The sequence below is a fragment of the Budorcas taxicolor genome, chromosome 3 (assembly GCF_023091745.1).
Source record: "Budorcas taxicolor isolate Tak-1 chromosome 3, Takin1.1, whole genome shotgun sequence".
NCBI classification, from domain to species: Eukaryota; Metazoa; Chordata; class Mammalia; order Artiodactyla; family Bovidae; genus Budorcas; species Budorcas taxicolor.
In genome coordinates this window covers 35,879,277-35,906,769 of record NC_068912.1, presented here as the reverse complement: position 1 = coordinate 35,906,769, position 27,493 = coordinate 35,879,277, and the positions used below count along the sequence as shown (strand labels likewise).

General features: G+C 40.7%; 1 protein-coding gene across 1 annotated transcript in view; it reads right to left on the bottom strand.

Annotated features, from left to right (window-relative positions):
• Window positions 1-27,493, bottom strand: part of VAV3 (vav guanine nucleotide exchange factor 3) — a 425,860-nt gene that overhangs the window by 221,022 nt on the left and 177,345 nt on the right. Inside the window, exons 3-6 of the mRNA XM_052637052.1 lie at window positions 12,699-12,757; window positions 9,706-9,771; window positions 4,267-4,375; window positions 1,299-1,391 (exon numbers count right to left, since the gene is read on the bottom strand). Coding sequence (XP_052493012.1) covers window positions 1,299-1,391; window positions 4,267-4,375; window positions 9,706-9,771; window positions 12,699-12,757 — 327 coding nt within the window. The remainder of the gene's footprint in view (window positions 1-1,298; window positions 1,392-4,266; window positions 4,376-9,705; window positions 9,772-12,698; window positions 12,758-27,493) is intronic.

Here is a 27,493-nt window from a genome sequence, read left to right as displayed (position 1 = left end):
TTCCTCAACACATCTCGTTGGAAGCTAACAAGTATTGCAAATTTAGCAGGTCCCAGCAGACTCATGATCATACACCTATCCTTTCCCATCTCAGTCACCATCATCATGCTAAAAACCTAGTGTACTTGATTGCTCTTTTCCATACATCCTTTACCCAATTCATCATCAAATCCACTGGACTCTACTTTCAAAGTTTATTCAGAATCTGACCACTCTCTGCCACCTTTACCAATACTATCACTTTCTGTCAACTTTATTACTGCAATATTCTTCTAACATTTCCCTCAATTTCCACCCTTGTCTGACAAGAGCCAGAAGGAGCTGTTCAAAACTTACATTAGATCCCATGACTTTTGCTACTCAAAACACTTTAGCTTTTAGCCAGGTGTCCCCATATGCCCCCTGTGCCTCGGGTGCTCACCAGGTTTCCAGTCTCACTGCTCCCCTGCCCTCAGTCTGCTTCAGCCTCCTGGCCTGCTGCTGTTCCTTGAAGTACACTAAACACTGTCCCATGTGACGGCCCTTCTCCCAGGGATTGTCCACTCTGGGATATTCACATGGTTCACTCCTCAATTCAGTCAGCTGTCTGCTTAAATGCAACCTGACCATAGAGGCTTTCCATTACTACTCTACATAAGGTAACACCAGCTTCCCCCGTCACTCACTATCCCCTTTCTCTGCCTTACTTTTCTTCAGAGGACTTATCACCACCTGACATACTTAGTTGCTTAAATTATAAACCCTCCCATGAGAATCAGGAGACCTGTAGAGTTTTGTTGTGTTGATGGCTATACCCTCAGTCCCTAGATTAGGGCCATTCAGACACTAAGAAATCAATAAATCATTGTGGGATTGTGGAATGAATAATTCTGCTTGGAGATCTTGAAATCCAAAATTATACTGAATATCAGAATACACAGACACTGCAGAAACATTGAGCCTAATGCATTAACTATACAAGGCAGTACAGCAAGTCCCTGACATACAAATGAGTTTCATTCTGAAAGCGCATGAGTAAATTCAATTTAAGTTCAACAGTTAGCCCAGGTACCCACCTAACACAATCAACTACATAGTACTTTACTGTAATAGGTTTATCGTACCTTTCACACAAACAATATACACATTTTAAAAAAAAACTATTTTTAATCTTATAGTACAGTACCTCAAAAAGTATAGTCCAGCAGCTGGCATATAGGGACTGTCACATACACTCACATCTTTGAAAGTTCACAACATGAAAGTTCATATGTAGGTAACTTACTATGCTTGAAAATCGAGAATATCTAATGACTTACTTTTTCTATTGACTCCAGTGTTTCTGTATATTTTTCTTCTGTCTGCTTAATTTCTGCTAGGCAGCAACTTCGTATATCATTTTCTGGACATTTCTACAATTAGAATTTTCAAATTAAAATTATTTAATCAAATTCATATATTAATCTCTTCAGTAGAAGATAGAAATAAAAATTATTTAATTTTAAGCATTCCATTCTAACACAATGATTTCTTTTTTTGTTTGATTTTGTTCTTTTGTTTTGTTTTGGCCATGCTGCACAGCTTGTGGGATCTTAATTCGCTGACCATGGATGGAACCCGTGCGCCCTGCAGGGGAAACGTGGAGTTCTAACCACTGGACCACCAGGGAATTCCCAGGCCTTCCATTCTAATAACACAAATAACTTAAAGATACATTGAATTGCATTTATGAAGGATCTTTGCTTTTAAAGGGCTTCCCTGGTGGCTCAAATGGTAAAGAACCTGCCTGCAATGCAGGAGACCCAGCTTCAATCTCTGAGTCAGGAAGATCCCCTGAAGGAAGGGCATGGCAACCCACTCTGGTATTCTTGCCTGGAAAATTATATGGACAGAGGAAACTGATGGGCTGCATGGTGTCACAAAAAGTTGGACACGACTGAATGACTAACACACTTTGCTTTTAAAAAGAAAATTTGAACAATGTAAATGTAAAAGTTTGAGATAATTAAAAATATACTTTGAGTATACTCTCTTTAAACCAAACCATCTATTTTACTATAAATGTAACTCAATCTGGAAACATTATGAATGGTCTAACACCATTTTCTTAATGTATGGCATACTTTACAAGTGCTATAGAAATAACTGCAAAAAATCATAAAAGAATATTTGGTAAGTAAAAAAATCTTAAAATATGTTTTTAAGAGTTAACATCTTGATGTTTGGTTTTTACTAAGGTTTTAAGACTAGAGGCAGAAGAACATGGTAGGAAGATCAAAGGTTGGCGATCAGATAGAATTGGGTTCAAGGACCAGTTTTACTGTCATTTAGCTTGTCATTGTGAAGAAGTTACCTAATTTCTCTGTCTCAATTTTCTCATCTATAAAACAAAATCACAGTAGCCAGCCCAAGGATCTGTAGATGAGATAACCCATGTGGAGCGCCTAACACCCTGAGGAGCGCACTAGAAGTACCCGATGCATTCTGTCATCATCACTGCTCACCCTGGGCCACACGGACAGCCCAGCACTGTCAGCTCAGTGAAGACAGTCCTTGGGAAAGACAGTGAAGAATCTGCTGGTGCCCAAAGCAGCTGACAATTTAAGGGGGCACAGACAATACTTTGTCACCTAAAACACTTAAAATGCTGCCACAGGTGTCCAGTCAGCTGGCACAGCAGGTTAAAGCACACATTTATGACATTTACCAAACACAGGCCAGCCAATCTGTTTTCATCCCACAGAAGCTGCTGCTCCCTACCTGGGCATCAGACAACTTGTCAGCCTTTTATTAAATGCAAGAGGTCAAAGAGAGCTGAGCGAATTCATCAAAGTACTGAAGAAACCTAAACTACACCTAGCTCATGAAGAAAGACTTTCGTGTAAAAAAAAAAAGACTATGTTAATAGAAGTTTAAGCAACTGACTTTTTTCTTTTCTATTTCAAATTACAGATGAGAAAATAATTCAAAGTAATTCTGAATGTTTTACATATTTTCATGCAGATAGTTTTGTGGGCTCATATTGACTATGGTAATATCTGAAATTAAGTTTATAAAATAGCAAAAAAATGCTAGGAGACATATAATGAAACAAAAGCAAGAAAAATACCTTATATCAACTCCTAACAAATAGGAAGAAATATTCTTTAACATATATTTTATGCCACACCAATCTTAAAGTAGATTTATCTGCTTTGTAAGAGATTTCCTTTCATAACAGTATAATTTTATGATTCCCTGAAATTATGCTCTATTGCCACTCTGCTTTATCTAGCTGGGTGGCACGCCCTTCACCTCTCAGACTTGATTTTTCTACTAGTAAAATGAAAGGATTAGACCAGAGATTCCCTATGGATGTTCTGAACTGCACAATGTCTCATTTTGTGCACTTCGGTTGTGTTCAACACTTCGCAACTCTACGGACTGTAGCCCACCAGGCTCCTCTGTGCATGGGATTCTCCAGGCGACAGTGCTGGAGTGGGTTGCCACGCCCTCCTCCAGGGCATCTTACGGACCCAGGGATTGAACTCATATCTCCTGTGTCTACTGCTTGGGCAGATAGGTTCTTTACCACTAGCATTACCTGGGAAGCCCAACATCGTGTTCACATGCCTCCAAATGCAACAGTATGACACAGTTATACAGTTCTACATAAAAAGGGATGGCTCTGATGGTAAAGCATCTGCCTGTAATGTGGGAGACCTGGGTTCAACCCCTAGGTCAGGAAGATCCCCTGGAGAAGGGAATGGCTACTCACTCCAGTATTCCTGCCTGGAGAATTCCATGGACAGAGGAGCCTGACAGGCTACAGTCCATGGGGGTCACAAAGAGTCTGACACGACTGAGCGACTAACACTTTTTAAAACATAAAAAAGAAAACAAAAAAAATGATTCCAGCAGAAGTTACCTAAATAATTTTAACTATTATATTAATTACAATCATTGCATTACAATTGCAATTAATATACTTATTACATGAATATTATTTTATTTTATTAATTATAATTATCATATTAGTTAACCATGCAAATAATCACTTTCCTAATAAAATGATTCAGACTAGTAAGTCATGGTTATATAGTTAAAAGCAAGATTAAAAAAAAGAAAACAAAAGGCGACTCCAGCAGAAGTTAAACTAATTATAACTACTGTATTTATTACAATTTTAATTATAGCATAAATATTGTATTCATTATAATTATTATATTAATTAGTCCTTCAAGTAATCACTTTCCTTATTAAATACTCAGAGTAACTTAAAAAGTCCTAGCGAAGCCAAAGTCCTACCGACTGCGGCGCTTCCTCTGCCTTCATCAGGTCCTCATATACCTCGCCACCGTCATCCTCCCCATACACACAGTCGTACAGACCCTCTTCATCTTCCACGTGGGCTTCACTGAAACAAAGGGCACAACACAAATGTCATTTTCTATCATGCGGTAAACATAATAGTGAGAAACAGCTTACTGGATTTTAGTAGAAAATCCGGATCAACTAGAGTGGAACGAGTGAAAGGCTCACATTCCAGTTCTGTCCCTCCTGATAAGAACAACAACAAACCACAGAATCCGACAGTGATGGTAATGAGCTAACACTCACTGGGCCTTTACTACATCACTCTGCATGGATTATCCTCATTTGCCCAGGCCCAGCATTTACTGTGTTAACAGGTAGGCATGTTGGTCTACCTGTTAACAGGTGGTCAGTCATAGTGGCAAGGATTTTGAGAGAACAAAAGATTCTTTGACTTGCCCAGAATGACACAGCTCATCAAAGGGCAAAGCTAGGATTTAAAATTCAGGCTATCTTACACTCTGGGTGATTTAACTGCTCTATTATTGTTATTGTTGTTCAGTTGCTAAGTCGTCTCCGACTCTCTGTGGATCCATGGACTGCAGCACTCCGAGTTCCTCTGTCCTCCACGACCTCCCAGAATTTGCTCTTCGTGTCCATTGAGTGGGTGATGCTACCTAACTATCCTCCTCTCTTCCTGCTCTATTTTACTGCCTCCCACTGTTCATATCTCAAGGCCTCATGGGAATTCCCTGGTGGTCCAGTGGCCAGGACCAGGCATTTTCACCACCCTGGCCCCAGGTTCATTTCCTGGCTGGGAAATTAAGATCTCACATGCCTTGGCCAAAAATAAAGTCTCAGTTTCATCATCTGTATTAAAGGATATACTATGGAGAAGACAGAGGAGTTGGGAAGGAGTTGCTATGTTATAAATAATCTTTTTAAAGCATTAATTTCTGTTGCTTATACTCATCAATATCTAGTATAATCATTTTCAAACCATGTTCCTTCAAGGCCACTCAAAGGATACCCATAGGTTCCCTTTGAGTCAGATTCCTTCTTTATCTGTTTTATTTGTATTTTGCTTAAAGAAAAGGTCCCAAGGCCACAAGACATTTTTAAAAGCCTTTTAAATTTGTCTGCTAGTCTACCAGCAGTGGAAATAACCTCTATTTTTAAAGCTTCCATGAATGCTTCCACAGTGACTGATTGATGTATCATCCCTAAACTCTTCATGTGAGACAGTAAACCTGTTCAGTCAAAGTAAAAACAGTTGCTTCTACCTATCACCCATTCTATCATTACTCCTCGAGTTTTTCCTTTCTGTTCAAGAGTTCCATAAATAGCTTCTACTAACAAATAATGCCAAAGAACTGAGATTAATAAATTAAAGTGTGTTAGAAAGAAGCATTAACCTCTCTCGGAAAAGAAATTCCATTCCTCCAATACTGCCAGCCCTTAGCATTTCTCTTGGGCCTGTGCAGATAGAACATTATAAATTGATATGTACAAAAATAAAAACATTGTAAGTATAAATGTCACTCTGCAACTCGGAGCATTTTTCAAAGTAGGGGGCAATCACAAGGTTGTCTATGTTTGTCAGGAAGAGTTATTTGGAGGCATTTGACAGAAAGGAACTGTCAAATACCCAGAAGAAAGAAAGGTGCCTTAAGGGAGAGGAATCTAGTGGTAAGAGAAGTTACAGAGAACTCTGCTCTGAGAAAACTCATTCCCAGATGACTTGTCCTTCTGTCTACCCACCTACCTGATTTTTACAAAGAACATACTGATTGCCAGATCCAGAAGATCCAGAAGAATGCCTAGATCCGCTCTCCCATAGCCTAATGTGGAAAACAGCACAGAAACACAGAATTCTATGATGCAGAGGAAAGAGTAAGCGATACTCTGACTAAGGAAGTCAGGGAAGGCTTCACAGAAGATATTACATCCGAACTGCATCGGCAGTGTATTTATTTAGTCAACGTGTATTTGGGGAATAAATACCATGTTCCAGGAGATATAGCTGCAGATGAGGCAGACACAGTTGCTGCCCTCAGGGATGACACACTGAATGAGAAGATGGGATGAGTATTCAGACAAAGGATGCCAAGCTGTGTGAAGGCAGGCAGGTGTCCAGAGCCTGGCAATGTGAAGGGTGGAGTCCCGTCCAGGTGAGTGAGGGGAGAACCAGAGAAGAAGGGCTGAACCAATTTGAGAAGAGCCCTGTCCTCTGTGAGCTGAACCTTACCTGGGCAACTAGGGACCATAGTGGGGTTATAGAGGGGTCGTGTGGAGAGTGAAGAAGTCAGACAGAGCGATGGGGTGGGAGGTAACGAGCACCATAACTAGGGTAAAGGCAGGTAAGGAAAGAAACATAGAGACTGTGTGATGTACAACCAAGCAGACTTGGGGACCAATCTGGATTAGGGAGAGGGAGGAAGGGGTGAAGGATGCTTCTCAGCTTTCTACTCTGGAAAACTAGGGAGATGGTGAGTCATATTGGCAGTTCCAGAATTTCCATACTGAGGGGCTTAGGCAGGCAGCCTCCTCTGAGAACAGTGGGGCAGTTCAACTGGTTTGAGCACTTTCCATAACCCATCAAAGGATAAGAAGGTTTGATGAGGTCATGAAGGAACTGAGATTTAAAAACAAGATAAAGCAACAGGTTCTATATCAAAGGGGATCCTGTTCAGAAGGAAGACAGGCTGTGAAATCCATTTCCTGCCTCAGACCCCCCAACTCGCCCCCCACCAAACAACAACAACAACACAAACAGCAAACAAACAAAAAATGACATCATCCTGCCTAATTCTTGCTATTGACTATTTCCCATGAGAGCGGAGGCATGTATGTATAAATCCACACAGATTTTTCTCTAAGAACTGCAGGAGGGACACACGTACCCACACACATCACGACAGGGCTGGAACAGCTTGGGTTTTGTTATTCAATCCCATAGTAAAGCTGTTTCTTGATAACAGTTTGGTCAATAATTTCTGATTTGCATAAAATGAAGAGGGGCGATGAAGGAAGGAGCTGTGATTTTTCAAGTGGCCAATAGATCAACAACCATCTATATTAGCTTTCCTGTGTCCAGGCCATCTGTATATGGTTACATCTGACACTCCGGTCATGTAGGCTGGAGGAGCAAGGACAGGGTACAGTTTAGCCATCTCACATGCTCCCCATGCCATCCTGTGTCAGCCTCTCTCCACATCAGGAGGGAGTGTTTCCCCCTGCAGTGCAGAGCAGAGCAGACCACTGTTTGTTCCGGGGGCCTCCCTTCAGGAGATTCACCCCCAGTGGTGACAAGTGAAGCGTGTGAAGCCACAGAGCTCATCACAAAGCCAAGACTGAAGATCAAGACCTTATGGCAAACTCAAATGCAAGCAGCTGCAGGAAACACATGACATTTAGACCTCCAACTCCAGGTGGAGAGGGGAAGCTGACTGCATCTCCCAGGGCAGCCAGGTTGGGGACCTAGGTTTTCTCTAAACTTGCATCCTTATAGACTAATTCTGACATCAACAGAACAAGATGAGCAAGATTATAGGAATGAGTAAGTATACGTGACAAATGCTGGAGGTTAAAAAATGTCATCATAGCACTGGAAATAATAATATTCTTTTTAAGACTACAAAGAATTTAATTATATTACCAGTAATTTTATAGTCACTTGATGAAGACTATAGCCAATTCAGTGAGACACTCAGTAATGACTTTGCTGAAGATTAGTAAATTCTAGGAGATTTTAAATAGAATTAAGAAATCCTCCTTCTTCTTCCTTTTTTTTTTTTTTTTGGCTGCTCCAGGTCTAAGTTGCAGCATAACATGCGGGATCTAGTTTCATGACCAGGGATCAAACCCAGACCCCCTGATATGGTAGCACAGAATCTTAACCACTGCACTGCCAGGGAAGGCCCAATAAGAAACCATTCTTGATGGACATTTGAAGTACTAAACTTTGTGGCCCATCCACATGCAGCCTACTCCAGGAGAGCTGCTGGCCGGCCCTGTGGCTCCTATCACAGAGCTCTCCAGCTGAAAGTTCTTGGAGGAGCAATGCAGGGTGCTTGTGGGAGTCAATGCAGTGAGCCAGAATAAGAATTGCATGGGTTCAAACCCAAAGACTACTATTTACTAGCAATACGATCTTGAGCAAGTTACTTAGCTTTTCAAGACTCATTTTTTTCTCATTTGTAAACTGTGGTGATACTAGTAACAACTTCATAAGGTGGTGTTACATGAGAGAGTGTGTGGAAACACGGTTAGCACAGGCTTCTAGGAACTGATAGATGTTTCCTGATGGACAGCTCAAGCCTGAAATATCACACCTGGAAGAGGTAGATGCTCAGTGCAGCTTTGGCCTATTTATTCAGAAAACTGATGTTTACTGAGAGCCTAGTAGATACCAGACACTGTTTGAAGTGCTAGGAAAATAGCCAAGAACAAGGTAAAGCCCCTGATCTCGTGAAGTCGGTGCTCTCATGAGGAGATAGACAGTCCGTGAAGCAAACCGAGACTACCTCAGGCAGAGGCGAGAACCATAAAAACACAAGGCAAGGGAAGTGGGGTGACAATTTTGGGTAGGGTAGTCAGGAAGGCTTTGCTGGGAGGGCCATCTGAGTGAAAACTTGAATGGTGAGGGGTCAGCCACAAGGGCAGAAGGCACAGCAAGTGTAAAAGTCCTACAGTAAGAACAAGCTCCTCGAGCTGGAGTTATCAGGATGGATAAGTGGATGAATTTCCATAGGACCTGAATCTCTCCTGGAGCAGAATCTATGTCTTATTACAATTCTCTGCAAACATACCTGATCTTTGGCATCAGTTCCCTGAGGGGTGAGGATCACATTTTATATTTATTTGTAATCTGCACAAGTCACTCAATCAGCAGGAGATAATCAGCTGCAAAGACCTTTAGCCTCTCCTGACTATTTAATAATATGGCCCAAAAGGATTCTCTGTTCAGAATCAACACCGTCTGATGAAACATCCCTGAATAACGCCCTCGCACACTAATCTCATCTACCCTTGAACTTGCAGAGCAAGCATTCTCTGTCCTACAAGTCTGATGGTAGATGCTACTTCTCTCTCTGATTGTTTCTTATTTTCCTGATTCCAGGTTCGTCTACTACCTCTATAATGCCTTTGAGAAACTTCCAAATGTTAACTTCATCACCGTCTGTTTCTTTACTCTCCATAGAGACTCACACAATGCAAGATACACAACAGGAATTAAAAGCCACTTGAAGTACATTTTCTTGTGAACATTTCCATCAGGAGTTTGAGGTTAATTCTTACATGTCTTAATTATTAAGCCATGGTTCCCCTTTAGATAGCTACTTGAACACATATTGTTACAATTCACAAAGGATGCAAAAATTGGCACTGGTGTTAATTTTGCTGAAATTTTGCTGGAAACGCTCAACATACTCTATTAAATCAGGCAGGCCTTTGTAGATGTCCTCATCATTAATGCTTTCTTCTGTTGGGAAGGGCCTAGGAGAGAGGGAAGAAAAATGAGTGAATGAGCAACAAGGAGGCTGGACATTTACCACTCACTAAACACTCAAGTCCAACTGCACCCAAAGGGGTCAGGTCAGTCACCATGTTTCACATGACATCGGGGGTTTCTCCCCAAGTGTGGGACCCTGTGGCTGTGTCAGGGTCCCCCAGGAAGGCTGTGGCACCTGCTACCCCAAAACCCCTGCAGCAATCACTGCTGGTCACTACAGTCATGTGAGTGGTTGCAGACGTGCTAAGGTGCTCACCATTTCCCACCAGCCACACGCTTGCAGGCTCGCCTCACTGCCCGCTGCAGCTTCCCAGTTCAGAGTGGGCCCTTATCTTCCACATTGTCTCTTTGCACTTCGAGAATCTGATCTGACAAATAATTTGGTAACAATCCTCCAAGCATGACTCAGTTTACTAGTATCAATAAAAAAATCAGAAGTAAAAAATGTCATGTCCTCTATACATGATCACTGACTCTGATATACTTTTCTACTCAGACCATAAACTATATAAGCCATATTTTTGTAATTTCATCTATTGGACAAATGAGTCAAACAGGCCTCAAGGAGAGTATGGTGTTTTCTTTGTCCCCTGGTCAAAGAAAATCACTTTAATTTATGCCCTGTTCCTAGCCATTGACTCCCCTGTTTGTCTCACGCTTTGATCTTTGTTCAGAACAACAACATAATGACCTAAATTTACATCTAACAAAATCACAGTGATTATACTATGGTGCCAAAAGTTTTACATTTTCTTTACATACAGCCAGCATGTCATATGTTTCATAAAAACAAGAGGACCCATCAAAATAACAAATAAGCACTAAATAATTATATTTAGTATAGAGAAAATATTTCACATTGGTTTACAGATTAACTTAATACTTAGGACATTTAAGGAACATACATTTTTCAAATAAATTAAAATGTGTGAGAAATGCCAGTTTCAAAACCCTTTTTTAAAATAAATATCTCGACACATTTTATTATATTCTTATAAACAAGTCCATTGTAGTAAAAACTGAAATTATAAATACGAGTAATTAAAAAGGAAAAAAAGAAAAACTGCTATGTATCCTTTCAGAATTAACCATATCAGTTCAATTCAGTTCAGTCGCTCAGTCGTGTCCAACTCTTTGTGACCCCATGAATTGCAGCACCCAGGCCTCCCTGTCCATCATCAACTCCCAGAGTTCACTCAAACTCACGTCCATTGAGTCGGTGACACCATCCAGCCATCTCATCCTCTCTCGTCCCCTTCTCCTCCTGCCCCCAATCCCTCCCAGCATCAGAGTCTTTTCCAATGAGTCAACTCTTTGCATGAGGTGGCCAAAGTACTGGACTTTCAGCTTTAGCATCAGTCCTTCCAAAGAACACCCAGGACTGATCTCCTTTAGAATGGACTGGTTGGATCTCCTTGCAGTCCAAGGGACTCTCAAGTCTTCTCCAACACCACAGTTCAAAAGCATCAATTCTTCGGCACTCAGCCTTCTTCACAGTCCAACTCTCACATCCATACATGACCACTGGAAAAACCATAGCCTTGACTAGATGGACCTCTGTTGGCAAAGTAATGTCTCTGCTTTTGAATATGCTATCTAAATATGGTTAATTAACACATAAAGATAAAAACATGCTATTTCAAAATCTTCTGCTTGCATATAACAAAATATATGCTGACATGGAAAGATAAATCATAAATTGAAGAGGAAATGACAGGGTATGCAACATTTCTCCAACCTACAGACTCCCTCTGTAGAAAGCTGTCAAATTCATGGTCTGTTTCTGAGAAAGGGTCTGCGGGGCATCCTCCCCAAGGTCACTATGCTTTGTACCCGAGGACTGGGCTGCCCAGTCACAGCTGATTAACCCTGTAGACATGACTGTATCCCCTCTGTTAGAAACTAAACGTGAACAGAAAATTGGAAGCAACAGAAGACGAGTCAGAGGTTCACAGAGCCCTGTAACAGCTAGAGACAATTATAGACTCCTGAGGAAATCGCATGAGAAATGAGATCCATTCCACTTCCATGTCGCCTGGCTGTGTGACTGCTGAAACTGCTTTTCTGTTATTTCTAACATCATTAACAATACAACTTTCTACCTGAACTCACTTGAATATGCTGTATTTTAAACAGAAAAGGCCCAACACAACATCTGTATCTCCATTTCCATACTTCTTGACTGCGTAATATTTCACTGCGTAGAAAAAGTAGAATTAAACCAATTTACAGTTGACCTTTGAACAAGAGGGTCTGACCTGCACAGATCCACTTATAAACTGACTTTTTTTCAGTAGTACATACTATACAATCCACAGTTGGTTGAAACCCCTGATGCAGAGGAACAGAGGATGCCAAGTATTAACTGTAAGTTGTACTCAAATTTTCAAATGTGTGGACAGTGGGTGCCCCTAATGCCCACACTATTCAAGGGTCAATTATAATTCCAAGATTTCATTTGGTACCAAACCTTCAGTATATCTCTTTGTACATATATCATTTTGGTTGTCTGATTAATTCTTAAAATGCCTGAAAATTGTGACTCCTTATGGCTTATAGGATATAAATGTACTACAACATCTTTTAAAATATTTATTTAATTAAGCATTTGTCTTAATGAATCACCTGTATAGAAATGTTAGAGGCAGTTAAAAAAATAAATAAACGTATCAGTGATTGTCACCAGTAAATTGAGAACAATATTTAGCCAAGGTGCTTTATTCAACTCTACGAATAAGTTCTTACTTGCTCAACAAATTTCAAATGTCTATTGAGTACTTATAGACTAGGTATTCTGAGTGAATGAGATGCAGTCCCTGTGTGCAAAGTGCTTTACAAACAGTAACTATTTGATAAACAGTCACTTCACTGAACTGAACAGGACACGCGAACCACAGAGAAAGCAGCTTACCTGATTCCTGTGGCCAACGCTATAGGTGTGCGAGAAAGTCGCGATAACGTTTCTATTACCTGAGAAAAGAGGACAGGGTTTATTAGACATGCATTTCATTAAACAAATAATTTTCAAAAACTAGTTTTACTAGCTAATATTAACAACAGCAGCATAAATGTAAGTTTGTAGATACCACACAAAATGCAGAATGGGAAGAGCTATAACTGAGAAGTATAAACATTCGGGTTGTAATTTCGTCCCTTGCTTTAACTTCATGATGCTAAGCAAACGACTAACCATCTGGTTTGCCATTTCTTGACCAGTAAAAACAAGGAGTTAGGCAAGTGAGTCCTAAAGGTCTCATATTTCGACTTCTACATGATCTGAAAGACCCTGTACGCTCTTGCACTGTCCAAAACAGTAGCCACCAGAAACAGAAGTGAAGTCGCTCAGTCGTGTCCGACTCTTTGTGACCTGTGGACTGTAGCCCACCAAGCTCCTCCGTCCATGGGATTTGCCAGGCAAGAATACTGGAGTGGGCTGCCATTTCCTTCTCCAAGACACAGAGAGGCTGTTTAAATGTAAATGAATTCACATTTTAAAAACAAAAAATCAAATTCCTTAGTTGGACTAGCTACACTGCAAGTGCTCAGTAGCCCACGTGCCTAGTGGCTACTGCACTGGATGATACGGACATGAAACACTTCCACTATGACAGAAAGTTCTATTGACAGCACTGCTGTGCAGCACAGTAATTCATGGGGTAGGCTCTCAAGCCAGACCATGTGAGTGCTAATCCTGACTTCACCGTTTATTGGCCATATATCCTTACACAAACTAGTTAAATTCTTTGGGTTTCCATTTTCTCATCTGGATACTGCTTATAATAATTTAGACTATTAATAATCCTTACCTTATTATAAGAATTAAAAAGATAATGCATGTAAAGTATTTATAGGGTGGCTATTCTTACAAATGCCAACCTTAATCCAACCAGTCCATTCTTAAGGAGATCAGTCCTGGGTGTTCTTTGGAAGGAATGATGCTAAAGCTGAAACTCCAGTACTTTGGCCACCTCATGCAAAAAGTTGACTCATTGGAAAAGACTCTGAGCTGGGAGGGATTGGGGGCAGGAGGAGAAAGGGACGACAGAGGATGAGATGGCTGGATGGTATCACCGACTCGATGGACGTGAGTCTGAGTGAACCCCGGGAGTTGGTGATGGTCAGGGAGGCCTGGGTGCTGCAATTCATGGGGTCGCTAAGAGTCGGACACAACTGAGCGACTGAACTGAACTGATTCTTACAAATGTCAACTTTAAGAAAATTATCTTATTCTAATTCTAGAAAAAGATTTTCCTACATTACCTTAATTATCTGTATCTGGTTCAAAAATTCTTTATAAATATCTTCAGCACCCTCTGTGTGCTCTGACAGAGCTTTAGCATTAGCACCTAGAAATTGTACCTTCCTTCCCATGTTTGTACCAAACAGCATCTCTTTCAAAGACTTAGTGAGGAAGTCAGTGAGCTAAAATGTATTTTTCTCATGAAACCACAGAGAAAACATAAATTATTTTACATTTATGTTTAAATTTAAACAGAAATGAAAAGATCATAAATTGTCTTAACTCTCTAAACAAAATGGGAAGAGGTTCTACTACACAGTCTGTTCACAATGAGGGGAAAAAAAGAAGGAGAAAAGGTAAAAATGTATCTCTGGGTTGAGGTAATCTTTGAATTCTTCAGTTCAAAGATGGAAATGTGAAGTTTCCAGTACTAGGCTATTCATAAGGGTATTAGCCACATATACACTTCCGTAACACCTACTTCAGGAGGCAGAATGTTGCTGTGGTTACAAACTGTGAGCTGAGAACACCTGCAGGGTTTAGGCACCCGCCTTTATCACGTGGATAATAACAACCCGTCTCACAGAATTACTGAAAATTAAATGAGACAATGCCTATCAAATGCTTGACACAATAAATGTGAACTGTTAATAAAACACAAAATAAACGTATTATATACACATGAAATTTAATCAAAACCTTTTATGCAATTTCTTCTGGTTTAACTGCTGAAGCACAAACAAATATAAAAATAAAACACCTAGGTAACACTTGATATCCATAATAAATATTCCATAATAAAGATAAAGCATCTTCAGTGAGTCTATAAATTCAGAAGACCGTAAACAAATAATAAATTTACCAGAATAAACAGATTTCATGATAAAAATAGTCATTGGTTAAATTTCCAAAAATATGTATTATTTAGGGAAAAGGCTAGCTGTTGGAGAATTCCAGGATAATCTGTGAAGTAATATTGAGACTCATGAATTAACTACATTGGTGAATTTTAGCATGAGCCTTATCCTAATGTAGTACTGTTCTAAAGTTATGGGGTGAAGTCAGCTTCAAATTTGTTTTTTTCACAGCAGTATCACTACTCAATAACAAGAGAAATAGCAACAGCATTGGTATAGCTATGTGTTCTACTACTTCTGTTATTTATTTTAATGCAAATGGTAAAACACCAAATTTACAGCCTGTTCCCTTCCCACAAAACTATATGTAGTTTGATTTTTTCATACAATTGTCCACCAGAGGGAGCCAAACGATAGTCTATCATTTCACAGAGGCGTTGAATGTAAGCATAAACATTTCTGAAAATTAACAAGCTGAAACCAGTTCTTGTTACTTACTTAGAAGGACTACGTATTGTCATTCAAGGATAGAAAAATAACAAAGATATAATATCTGTAGATGAGACAGAAGGATAATATGTATCATGTCTTAAAGTGACTTTCAGAGGACTATCACGCAGTTTTGTGTCTATCGTTATACATCAGGTCCATCCACCAACTCTAAGTTTAGTCAAAGCAAATAATGATTGGTCACTGTAGTGTTTTTAGAACAGTGTGTATTCTATAAAGGTGGGGTGTATCCGGATTTGGAATAGACAAGTACACAAATTAATGCCAAATCCTCAAGCCGTCCACGTGGAGAATGACCTGCTGTTAAAAACATCCATCCAAATATATTTACAAAAGGAAATATCCTCTAGGGCAGTAAGAAGACTGACCTTGAAACTGGCCTTGAAATGTCTTAATTTCTAAATTGTTGCCTCAAATAGTGTGACATATAGACATTAATTCTCAGAAGGAGGTGTAACAAGTTAGAATATCTGCAGGTTAATAGGCTGACAACCAACTACTAAATCCACATCATGGATTTTCTTTCCCTACCTACATCCATCCTTTGTTTGATAAGAAGAGTAGCATTTATAAAGAAAAAAAAAATTCCAGACAATAGGAATAAGAGTGACATGTGAGGAAGGTGGGAGAGGTGGGCAGGGCTTCTGTGTGTATGCTTTACAAGGGTTAGCTAGATTCCAAAGTCCATGAAGGATCATTGGACAAGTTTAAGGAAGAAAGCAGGTCAAAACTGCATCTTTAGCAGGTCACACAGCAATGTGAAGGTCAGACTGGAGTAGGAGGACAGTGGGCAGAGACAGGGGCCAGGAGATCCACAAAGGGGAGGGTTCTCAATCATCCAGGTAAGAAATGGGAGGCCTCAGCTAAGACAGCAGCAGGGGAGCTAGAGAAGAGGCAGAAACGGTGACCTATTTAGGAACAGAGGCCGACGCACTGGGGAAGCTGAAGGAGGAGGAAGCACCCAGGGCCATCTGGACTGGCTGCTACAGTGTGGAGGGGCCGGCTCCACCACTGCCCACCCGCAAGCTCCAGGATACTCCTGAGCAGGAAGTTCTTGTTCTCTGTTCTCGCCAAACACTTGAGTATGTTCATCCTGAACTCAGCCTGGCTGATTCCCACCCAGAGCCTTCTCTGACCATCTCCCTGCTCCAGACTGGGTTCTTTGTGTCCCCACACGACCCTGGACATCACTCTGCCCTAGCACCTACCACCTTGTTTAAAAATTTATCTACTATTTAAAATATTTCAGAAGGACTCATATTTATCTTGTCAGCTGAAATATTATAGAAATACATAAAAGCTGCACTCCCCCGCCACCCATACACACACACACACAGCTCTCTCACTTTCTGCCTAAAGGAAACCCGAGGTAAGAATCTGGTGTGACTCTTGAAGGATTTTTTTTAAATGATCATTATTTTAGGTAATGTGTTTCTATTATACAGATTTTTCTACAAATATGCTTTTGTCATTTAACAAAATATCACAGATAGTGATATCAACACATACAGATCTTCTTTATTCATTTGAATGTTGTACCACATTCCAATGTGATAGAACATGATGACTTAACCATTCCCTTGCTGGTGAGTTTTTTCATTTTGCTACAGCAATGCTGCCATTAGCATTCTTGCCAAATACCTTTTCAATAGTGTGCAGGTATTTCTATAGAAAGGATTCCAAGATGGGACAGACTAAGGTATAACCATCACTCTTCAAAAAATTTGCACAAATTCACATCACACCTGAAGAGTGTGTAAGAATATAACAAGGCAGAGACTTCCCTGGTGATCCAGCAGTTAAGAACCTGCCTTGCAATGCAGGGGATGCAGGTCACATCCCTGTTTCAGGACACCCCACATGCTGTGGAGCAACTAAGCCTGTGCACCACAACTACTGAGCCTGAGCACCACAACTACTAAGCCCAAGCACCACAACTACTGAGCCCACACACCATAACTAAGACCCAAATAAATATTTTTTAGAAACAACATAACAAGGCATTCTAATGACCTGTTCATTTGTCTGTCTTTCCCATCCAACAATGGAGAATACCTTAAGGGCAAGGAAGTTGCTTCTTCACTGTTCTATTCCCATCACTGAGCTCACAGCCAGGTTCCTACAACCACTTAACACAAAAATATTTTTTACTGAAACGAATGACTAATACTTACCTTGCAAAACTGTTGTGAGGATTAGGGATAATATGTGTAAAGATATGTAAAGAGATTAGCCTGCCACAGTGAGGAATGAATGAATAATTGAAGAAGAGGTCCATTATGAAAATTAAATATTAAGTATGAGAAAGAGTTGCTTATCTCCCCAAACCTAGAGACAACATACACAGTGGCACTCCCCCATCAAACTTCCCCCCTAATGATAATTTTTATCTAGCTTGAGCTCTTTATTTTTTCCATCCATCCCCATTAGTCAGTTTAAAAGCTGTGAAATGAAAAGTCTACAAAAACAGAATGGCAACACTGTATACGAATAAAGCCACCCATTTTAACTCTTCTCTTCATGGGACCTTCTGGCTAATTCTCACCCTCTGCTAATCCAGCACATTCAGTGCTGTTGATATTGTAATTTGTGAGGAAAATGAGTCAACCGTGCAGAACCAGTTTGTCATAGCTCTTTTCAAAGTCCTTTCAAAGCCCTGAGTTAAGGAAGCTGTGGACATAGAGAAGAAGAAGAGGAACCATGGGGACCAGCACACAGGTCCGCCAAGAAATGCAAATTAATTATGGTTTTACCTCCTTCGGTTATCTACTTTGAACCTTTCTCTCTTAACTCTCTCCCGGAGCAATGAGAAGGCTCTGGATTCCTGAACTGGGAGCTGGATGCAACGGGAATTCCTGGGGAAGAGTTCCTTCCAGGAAGGGAGGTTCTGAAAGGGCAGTCAGGTGGCTGCAGGCTTGAACCCCATGTGGCAGAAAAGCTGAGCAGTCCCAGAAGGTTCTGCAGCAGGAAGCTGCCGCCTCGCAGCTGACGCCACAGACAGGGGTGCTGCACCATGGTCCCTATAGTCAGAGCACGCGCCCTGTGGGGTCACGGAGGAAAAGCCAGGCCCCAGAGGACACAGCTGGGAGTGTGGGCCTGGCGGTGCTTAGCTGGGTAATTCAAACGGAAGGACAGACCTGTAGACTAGCTCAGGGCAACCAGAAGCAGCGCAGAGATCTGGTTTCACCCAAGCACACAACTGTCTGACAATGAAGCCTTACTCTAAATCCAACCAGATGCTCAGTTTCAGAATAACAAAATATCTCACCTTCTCCTAAGAAGTCAACAGAACTCATTACCTGAAGTTTCTTTGCAGTTCTCGTCTCATACAGTGAATTACCCCATTAGGATACAGTGTGGCTCAGGGCCATTTCCAGCAACACGTTTGCACCTTTCTTTCCTAAAATACCTGTCGTTGCTTTGAATACCATAATTATCGGCACTTCTTCTGTGGGGAAAGCAAAGCAGTACAACCAGACAAAATGAACAAATTATTTCTGTGTCAAGAAAGTTACGAACTATGAGAAACACATCCGCATTTTTCAGAAGAGTAGAGTATCTATTTGTGTTCAAGTGGGTCCAAATTATCTTGTGCAGGTCTTGATACTAAGCATAAATGCAAGAATTATTCTATATATGTTATTCTGAGGTCTCAAAAGTAAAGTGCTATAGAGAAAAGGAACTTCTCTTTAGGAAAGCAATATACTAGACTGGTTACGATGCAAGCCTAAGACTCATGTTTTCTGGATTCTAAATCCCAGCCCCACCTCTCACTAGCTGGGTGTCCACTTAGGACCATCCCATACTTTTACTGCTATTTCCTAATGCCATTGTTGCCACCATCACCATTGGTAAAGTAAGCTTTGATCTTTGCAAAGCACTTTTGAAAATTAAATGTGACATCTTCCTCAAGTTATTATATGACACAAAAGAAAACTTTCCAAAGGCTGGGAATATATTTAATAAATTATGTTGTACATTCCAGTACAGGATAGCCAATGTCTGTTAATAGCTGCCAACAGTTGCTAAACTGGTCTAATTATAACACTTTCCTCTTTAAAAATGAGGGCTGTGGATGTGAATGTTTTTCTTTTATTTAGTGTTCATTTTCTGCTTCTGTGTGATTAATATTTAATCAAAATAATCAAATAAAAATCCCAACTCCTGTCATACAGAAGTAATTCTCAGAGCCTGGAAACAACTGCATTTGACCTTGCTACAGTGAATTTTAGTAAAAAGCAAGCAAACAAATGTTCCCGCCCAGTCTGCTCATGAAACACTAGTGAGGACGAGAATCACATACAGCTCATATGGAATTAAAACAGCTCTGAGAACTGGCAGTACAGAGGGAGGGGCTCAGAGATCATCTCCTCTCAGTCCCCATTATCTCCATACTCACTGCCTCAAATAAATATAAATACCTATAAAACTCTTAGAGGAAAACACAGGCAGAATACTCTATGACATAAAGATGACAGCAAGATCCTCTATGACCCACCTCCCAGGGTAATGAAAATAAAAATAAATAAACAAGTAGGACCTAATTAAAGTTAACAGCTTTTGCACAGCAAAGGAAACTATGCACAAGGTAAAGAAATAACCCTCAGAATGGGAGAAAATATTAGCAAATGAAACAACTGACAAAGGTTTACTTTCCAAAATATATAAGCAGCTCTTGCAACTTGATGCCAGAAAAAGCAATCCCATCAAAAAGTAGGCAGAAGACCTAAACAGACATTTCTCCAAAGAAAACACGACTGACAAACACATGGAAGGATGCTCAATACCGCTCATTATTAGAGAAATGCAAATCAAAACTACAATGAGGTATCACCTAACACTGGTCAGAAGGGCCATCATTAAAAAATCTGGAGAGGGTGTAGAGAAAAGGGAATACATTCTGGAGAGGGTATGGAGAAAGGGGAACCCTCTTGCACTGTTGATGGGAATGTAAACTGATACAGCCACTACAGAAGACAGCATGGAGATTCCTTTTTAAAAATATAGGAATAAAACTACTATATGACCCAACAATGCCACAAGTGGGCACATACCCAGAGGAAACCGTAACTAAAAAAAAAACACATGAACCCCAATGTTAACTGCAGCATTATTTACAATAGCTAGGACATGAGAGCAACATCCATCGACAGATGAATGGATAAAGAAGCTGTGGTACATATATGCAATGGAATGTTACTTAGCCATAAAACTGAATGCATCTGAGTCCGTTCTAATGAGGTGGATGAACCTAGAGCCTACTATACAGAGTGAAGTAATTCAGAAAAGAAAAACAAATATTGTCTATTAATGCATATATAGAGAGCCCAGAAAGATGGTACTGATGAACCTATTTGCAGGGGCAGCAGTGGACATGCAGACATAAAGAACAGACTTGTAGATGCGGAGGCGTGGGGGTTCAGGGGAGGAGAGGTGGGACGGATGGAGAGGGATGGGTGGAGAGAGTAGCATGGAAACATACACTACCGTATGTAAAAAGGACAGCCAGTGGGAACTTGCTGTATGACTCAAGAGAACTCAAACTGGGGCTCTGTGACAACCGAGAAGGGTGGGATGGGGTGGCAGGGAGGTTCATATATATATATATATATATATATATGGCTGATATATGTTGATGTATGGCAGAAACCAATACAACATTGTAAAGCAATTATCCTTCAATTAAAAATAATTTTTAAAAAATCCATGTAACTAGAGTACATTTGTCATTTAATCACAATTTCAGGACTAGTCCTTTGCCACTCCCAACCATACAGCAATCCTCCCAACTCCATCCTATAGAGAAATTCTAGAGCCATCACCACAGTTTATTCAAGTGATCCTTAATTACTTTTAAGTCACACACTGCTTTGAGAGTCTGATGAAAGTTCTTGGTTCTTTCCTGGGGTTGGAGGGGTAGGGGGACCCTACATATAAATACACACATACACATTAAATATATAAGTCAACTAAATTCTGAAATCCAGGGACCTCTTGAAGACCATTCAAGAATTTCCTAGATTTTCACTCAAACTCCTTCTTTGCCTATAAGAAAACCAAGGTGCAGAAAAATTAACTAGCTTGTCCAAGGTCAAAGAACCAGTAGCGGCAGAGCCCAGGTCCCTTATCCTCTACCCAGGCTACTGATCTTTCCAATTTACTCTCTTGCCTATGAATCTCCTGCATTTACTTCACGAACATCTACAGAATACTCTCTACGAGCTAGATACGATCAATTCCATATACTGAGGATAACAAAATGGAGATAATTCCTACTCGCTGAAAAACCCACCAGCTGTCAGGAAAGACCACAAGGGTGATTAGGGAAAAAAAACACCTAGTGTTTCAAAGTACATCCACAACCCAGAGGAGAGAGAGGTCAGCTCTCCCCTTCAACCTGAAGGATAAAGGGAGGCTCAAAAGGTGACCCTAAACGAGGGGACCCTAGGCTGAACCTTGAAAGGCGAAAGAGAATTTCTTGGACTGTCTGCACTTTAAGTGAGGGATGATGGGTGAGAAGCACCACCCTCTGACCCCATCCCCTCCATCATCACCTGTTCCAATGAGAACATTTGCCCCTTACTCTCCGAGAAGATCTTACTAGTTGCCATTTCCCAAATCATAGTTTCCTTATTTGGTTGACAGTGAATAGTTTTCAGGTTCTAAGAGACAAGGTCACTAAGAAAATTTTTTTCTAAACCAAACAGACCAGCTCTTGTCTTATGAGGCATTTCCACACCGCTGTCATCTTGCTGTCTCTACATTCTCAGCCTCCACACTCTGCATCAGAAGACCCAACAGAGCATCTTCTCTTCCAGCCTGTTTCTGCTCCCTATTCCCAAGGAGCCCACAGTCTCACTCCTCTCCCTCACCTGCCCAGACACCCAGGAAACTTTCCAGACTGGCACTTCTCCTTCACACCCTATCCTAGCAATTCACCCTTTTAAATGTCTCTCAGTCCAACTCCTCCTCTCTCCCAGTGCTCCTGCCTTAGTCCAGGCCCTACTTCTTGCCTTGATTTTTGGAACAGCCTTCCAGTTCGTTTCCATGCCTTCAGCTTCACTCCCTTCAAATTCATCTTCTGCTTCGGGACCATAGAGGCTGTATGAGTTTCAGAACTGTCCATCTGAGTACCCCACCATCACCACTACGCACACCTTAAAATTCTTGAATGTGAGCCCTCGTGCAGGGATCAAATCATTTAGCTGCACACTCAGCAACCTTCACTTGAGCTTCACTTGAGGCTTCTGCTCCCTTTCAGCCTTATTCTGCCTACTCTCTTCATATTTCCTGTTCAGCCCTGTCCAATCACCTTGCCTGCTGTGCTCTAGATAGATTCTGGAACCATACACATAAATTCTAGCAGGTCATAAAATTCACTTTACTATAATTCACAGAGATAGTTTCAAAATGAACACTTTCAAACTCAAGTGCTGGCAGGAGAAAAGCAAACTGGTATCAGCCATGCTAATTTTCTCACACCAAGTAAAGAGAATTTACAGCTTTTCTTACATACCATTCTAACCATCCCCTGGATCCAAATACCAAAGCAGATGAAACCTGAAATTCATCAGTGCAGAGTTAGGTGTCTGGAAGCACAACTCTCTAGTTAGATGCAAACATAAATACTGCTTCTCCTATATTTACAGTAGTCTGTTAGGATGTGTTGAACTTAGTATGTGAATAATAAAGAATTCAATTATTTGTATGCAACTAAGAAATACTTTAGTTTTGAAAACATAATTGTATTTGCAAATCATTTCCTGCCTTAACACAGAGATACAATCTGCAAAGATTATGTGACACTTTTAACATGTTCACTATCACAACAGAAAATTCAGTTGTGGACCCTGTAGGTAAACACTGATTACTCACTGTACAATTTTAGTAATGACTCTAGTTCAACATTTGAGGTTGTAGCAGTGTCATTACCAGTTCACTGAGAACCCACTGTGGCTTTCACACAACTCACTTTAAACAGACATGGCCTATGTGTTAGTATCAGGCCGGAGAAGAAGTTGTTTTTGTGATCAGAAATAGACTGGGAGAGGTCTGTGTTACTTAAGGGACTTGGAAATAGAATGAATTTTCAAAACTGCTCACAAATCATTCAGCTGTGTCAAAGTTAACATATTTTCCAAACCCAGCTCACTTTCAAAGTCACGCAGAGATCTTTGCTCTTTAGCTTCCTGCTTCCAGCATGCTGCCCACATGGCTATTCCTTCTTTAAAGGATGAAACTGGAGTGCAGGAACAAACAGGCAACATGGCCAGGATGACGGGTCCAATTGTGGAGTAGAACATATCCCTTTCTGCCAGCCTGGAGATGCCTCATCTTTAGTCCCAGACCCAGGTCTGCTCCAGAAATGTCTGCAAAAGTTATCCTCATATTTCAAATCACCTAACAGAAACTGCACCTCTGCCTACAGGGCTAGGTGAACAAAACGACAGTCCTTAAATGGGCTTTGTTTTGGCTGGTTTGGTAACACTGGTCATTTCATACTGCTTAGGAATATTTGTTTTCATATGCACTTAAACAGTTAAAAAGCAGGTAAACTCATTCTTTATTATGTTATAAATAGTCTTCTAACCAGAGATGATAAACAGAAATATGCAAGGCATACAAATAACTTAAAAATTCTAAGAAGCTGCATTAGAAAAAATTAAAAAGAACACAGAAATATGTGTTCTGTGTTAAAATGGGCCCCGGGCCTCCAGAAGTGTAGGCCCGATTCTTTGCAACTCCATGGACTATAGTCCACTAGGCTCCTCTGTCCATGGAATTCTCCAGGCAAGAATACTGGAGTAGGCACCCATTCCCTCCTCCAGAGGATCTTCCTGACCCAGGGATCAAACCCATGTCTCCTGTATTGCAAAAGAGACCAGAAATGTAGTGCTAAAGAGACCAGGAAAGGGAGTGGGGAGCCCTGGGGGAGGAGGAAACTGCTCCTCCATGCAAGCCTTCTCTAGTTCACATTCTCCTGCCATCTCTAAGGGCCAAGTGTTTAATCATTCTCTCCACCTGTCAATGTGACAGTCACCCATCAGGACATTCATCACCTACCCCAGGCTCCGCCCCATGAGACACTGAAAGCTGGGCAAGTCCTCTGCCCACAATGTGCTCACAGTAGGGTCGGGAGACAGACAAGCACACAATTACAGAGATGCGGATAAACCATTACACAGCTGATAAGAGTTGTGGAGGCATGGTGCACAGCGCCTGTGAGAGTGCAAGGACAGACAGTCCTTGTCCCAGACTCCAGGGGAGGCTTCTTTTAGGAACAGACATAGGAGTTGAGATTTGAATTTCTAATAAATTTATTTTTAACTTTTATTGGAGTATAGTTGATTTACAATGTTGTGTTAGTTTCAGGTATACAATAAAAGTGAATAAGTTATACCTATACATATATCCACTCTTTTTTAGATTCTTTTGAGCAGACGCTCCATTCCAGCATTTTTCATGCAAAAGCATTAATGTTATCATTGTGTGTGATAGCCTAAATTTTTGTATCCCCCCAAAGTTAATATTTTTAAAACCAATCTCCAATGTGATGGTACTGGGCAATGGGGCCTCTGGAAAGTGAGTGGGTCTTGAAGGCTCATGGGATTGGTGCCCTTATTAAAAAGACCCCAGAGAGCTCACACTCCTCTTCCTCCACATGAGGACACAGCAAAGAGATGTCTATGAAACAGAAAACAAGCCTCAGCAGACACTGAATCAGCTGGCACCTTGATCTTGGACTTCTCAGCCTCCAGAACCATGAGAAATTTCTGTTGTTTAAAGCAGAAATTTAAACAACTGGTCTATGGCATACGGTCACAGCATCCCAGATGGACTAAGAAAATCTCTAACATCTTCCCTTCTTTCCATTTATTTTTCTTTCTCATGAACAGGGAAGACAGTGAGATCCAGAGATCCATAAATTTACCTGTTTGTGAGCCAGTCCACACTGGTAAGAATGGGCCCCCAAATGTCTGCCTCCAACAGGAACTTCTCCCATGCAAGCAAAGTAATGCTCAAAATTCTCCAAGCTAGGCTTCAACAGTACATGAACCGAGAACTTCCAGATGTTCAAGTTGGATTTAGAAAAGGCAGAGGAACCAGAGATCAAATTGCCAATATCTGCTGGATTATAGAAAAAGCAAGAGTTCCAGAAAAACATCTACTTCTGCTTCACTGACTATGCTAAAGCCTTTGACTATATGGATCACAACAAACTGCAGAAAATTCTTAAAGAGATGGGAATACCAGACCACCTTACCTGCATCCTGAGAAATCTGTATGCAGGTCAAGAAGCAACAGTTAGAACCATACATGGAACAACAGACTGGTTCCAAATTGGGAAAAGAGTACATCAAGGCTGTATATTGTCATCCTGCTTATTTAATGCATATGCAGAGTACATCATGCAAAATGCCAGACTGGATGAAGCACAAGCTGGAACCAATATTGCAGGGAGAAATATCAATAACCTCAGATATGCAAATGACACCACCCTTATGGCAGAAAATGAAGAGGAACTAAAGACCCTCTTGATGAAAGTGAAAGAGGAGAGTGAAAAAGCTGACTTAAAACTCACCATTCAAAAAACAAAGATCATGGCATCCAGTCTCATCACTTCATGGCAAATTGATAGGGAAACAAGGAAACAGTGACAGACTTTATTTTATTGGGCTCCAAAATCACTGCAGATGGTGACTGCAGCAATGAAATTAAAAGATGCTCCTTGGAAAAAAATTTCTGACCAATCTAGACAGCATATTAAAAAGCAGAGGCATTCCTTTGTCAACAAAGGTCTGTAGAGTCAAAGCTATGATTTTCCCAGTGGTCATGTATGGATGTGAGAGTGGGACCATAAAGAAAGCTGAGTGCCAAAGAATTGATGCTTATGAACTGTGGTGTTGGAGAAGACTCTTGAGAGTCCCTTGGACAGTGAGGAGATCAGTCAATCCTAAAGAAAATCAGTACTGAATATTCATTGGAAGGACTGATGCTGAAGCTGAAGCTCCAAAACTTTGGCCACCTGATGCTAAGAATTGACTCAATGGAAAAGACCCTGACACTGGGAAAGATTGAAGGAGGGAGGAGAAGGGACGACAGAGGATGAGATGGTTGGATGGCATCACTGACTCGATGGACGTGAGTTTGAGCAAGCTCTGGGAGTTGGTAATGGACAGGGGATCTTTGCGCACTGCAGTCCATGGGGTCACAAAAAGTCAGACAGTTGACTGAGTGACTGAACTCAACTGAATCAGACTTGACAAATTATAGTGCAATTTCCCTTGCATCCTTAGGTGGGTTAGATCCAGATCACCAATGGCCAGAGAAGTTAGGACTCCATCTGACAGGTCACAGAGTTAGGCAAGTTGTTTAAGCAGTGCAGTAACATGTTTGGGTTGCTTTAGTGCTTAGTTTCATTTACTCTCCTAAAATCTATGAGTTCTGTGATACTCTAATATCAGTAAAATAAGAACCCTCTAAGGGTCAGAGGTAGAATGATTTCTAAGAATATGACAAGCCAATAGCAGAACCTAGATCGAAACCCAGATCTGAATACTCAGATCTGCTAAAAGTGGATGATGCTGCCAGTACCTCTAGAGTTGGACCTTTGATTGTGCTGTTTCTTAATTCTCATGTATCTTGATCCCCAAGGAATGTAACCACCTTAGAAGCTAAATGCTGCTCCGTGTTCCACTGAACCCTCAGATGTGTCTAACACCATGTGAACAACTGTAGCATCAAACCTCACCTTATACTAAACTCACCATCACACTGCTGAAGCAAAGGTGGGCTACCTTTTCCATATTTTGTTGAAATATTTAGAAACCTTGACGTTTTTACAGAAAACATTTTCCAAAGTTAAAAAGTACTATGGAAATATAAACCTTGCACATTTATAGCGTAAAACAATTCTTTTAATAGTACAGTTCAAATTCATACGAAAATATAAATACGTCATAACTGTAACCTTCTGCGTCTTTTTGCTTGAACAATAAACAAACAGGAAACATGTTATTAACATAACCTCCTATGAAAGACCATGTAAATTTCAACAAGTAACAAAGATATTAATATTTACTAAACCAGAACTACCTT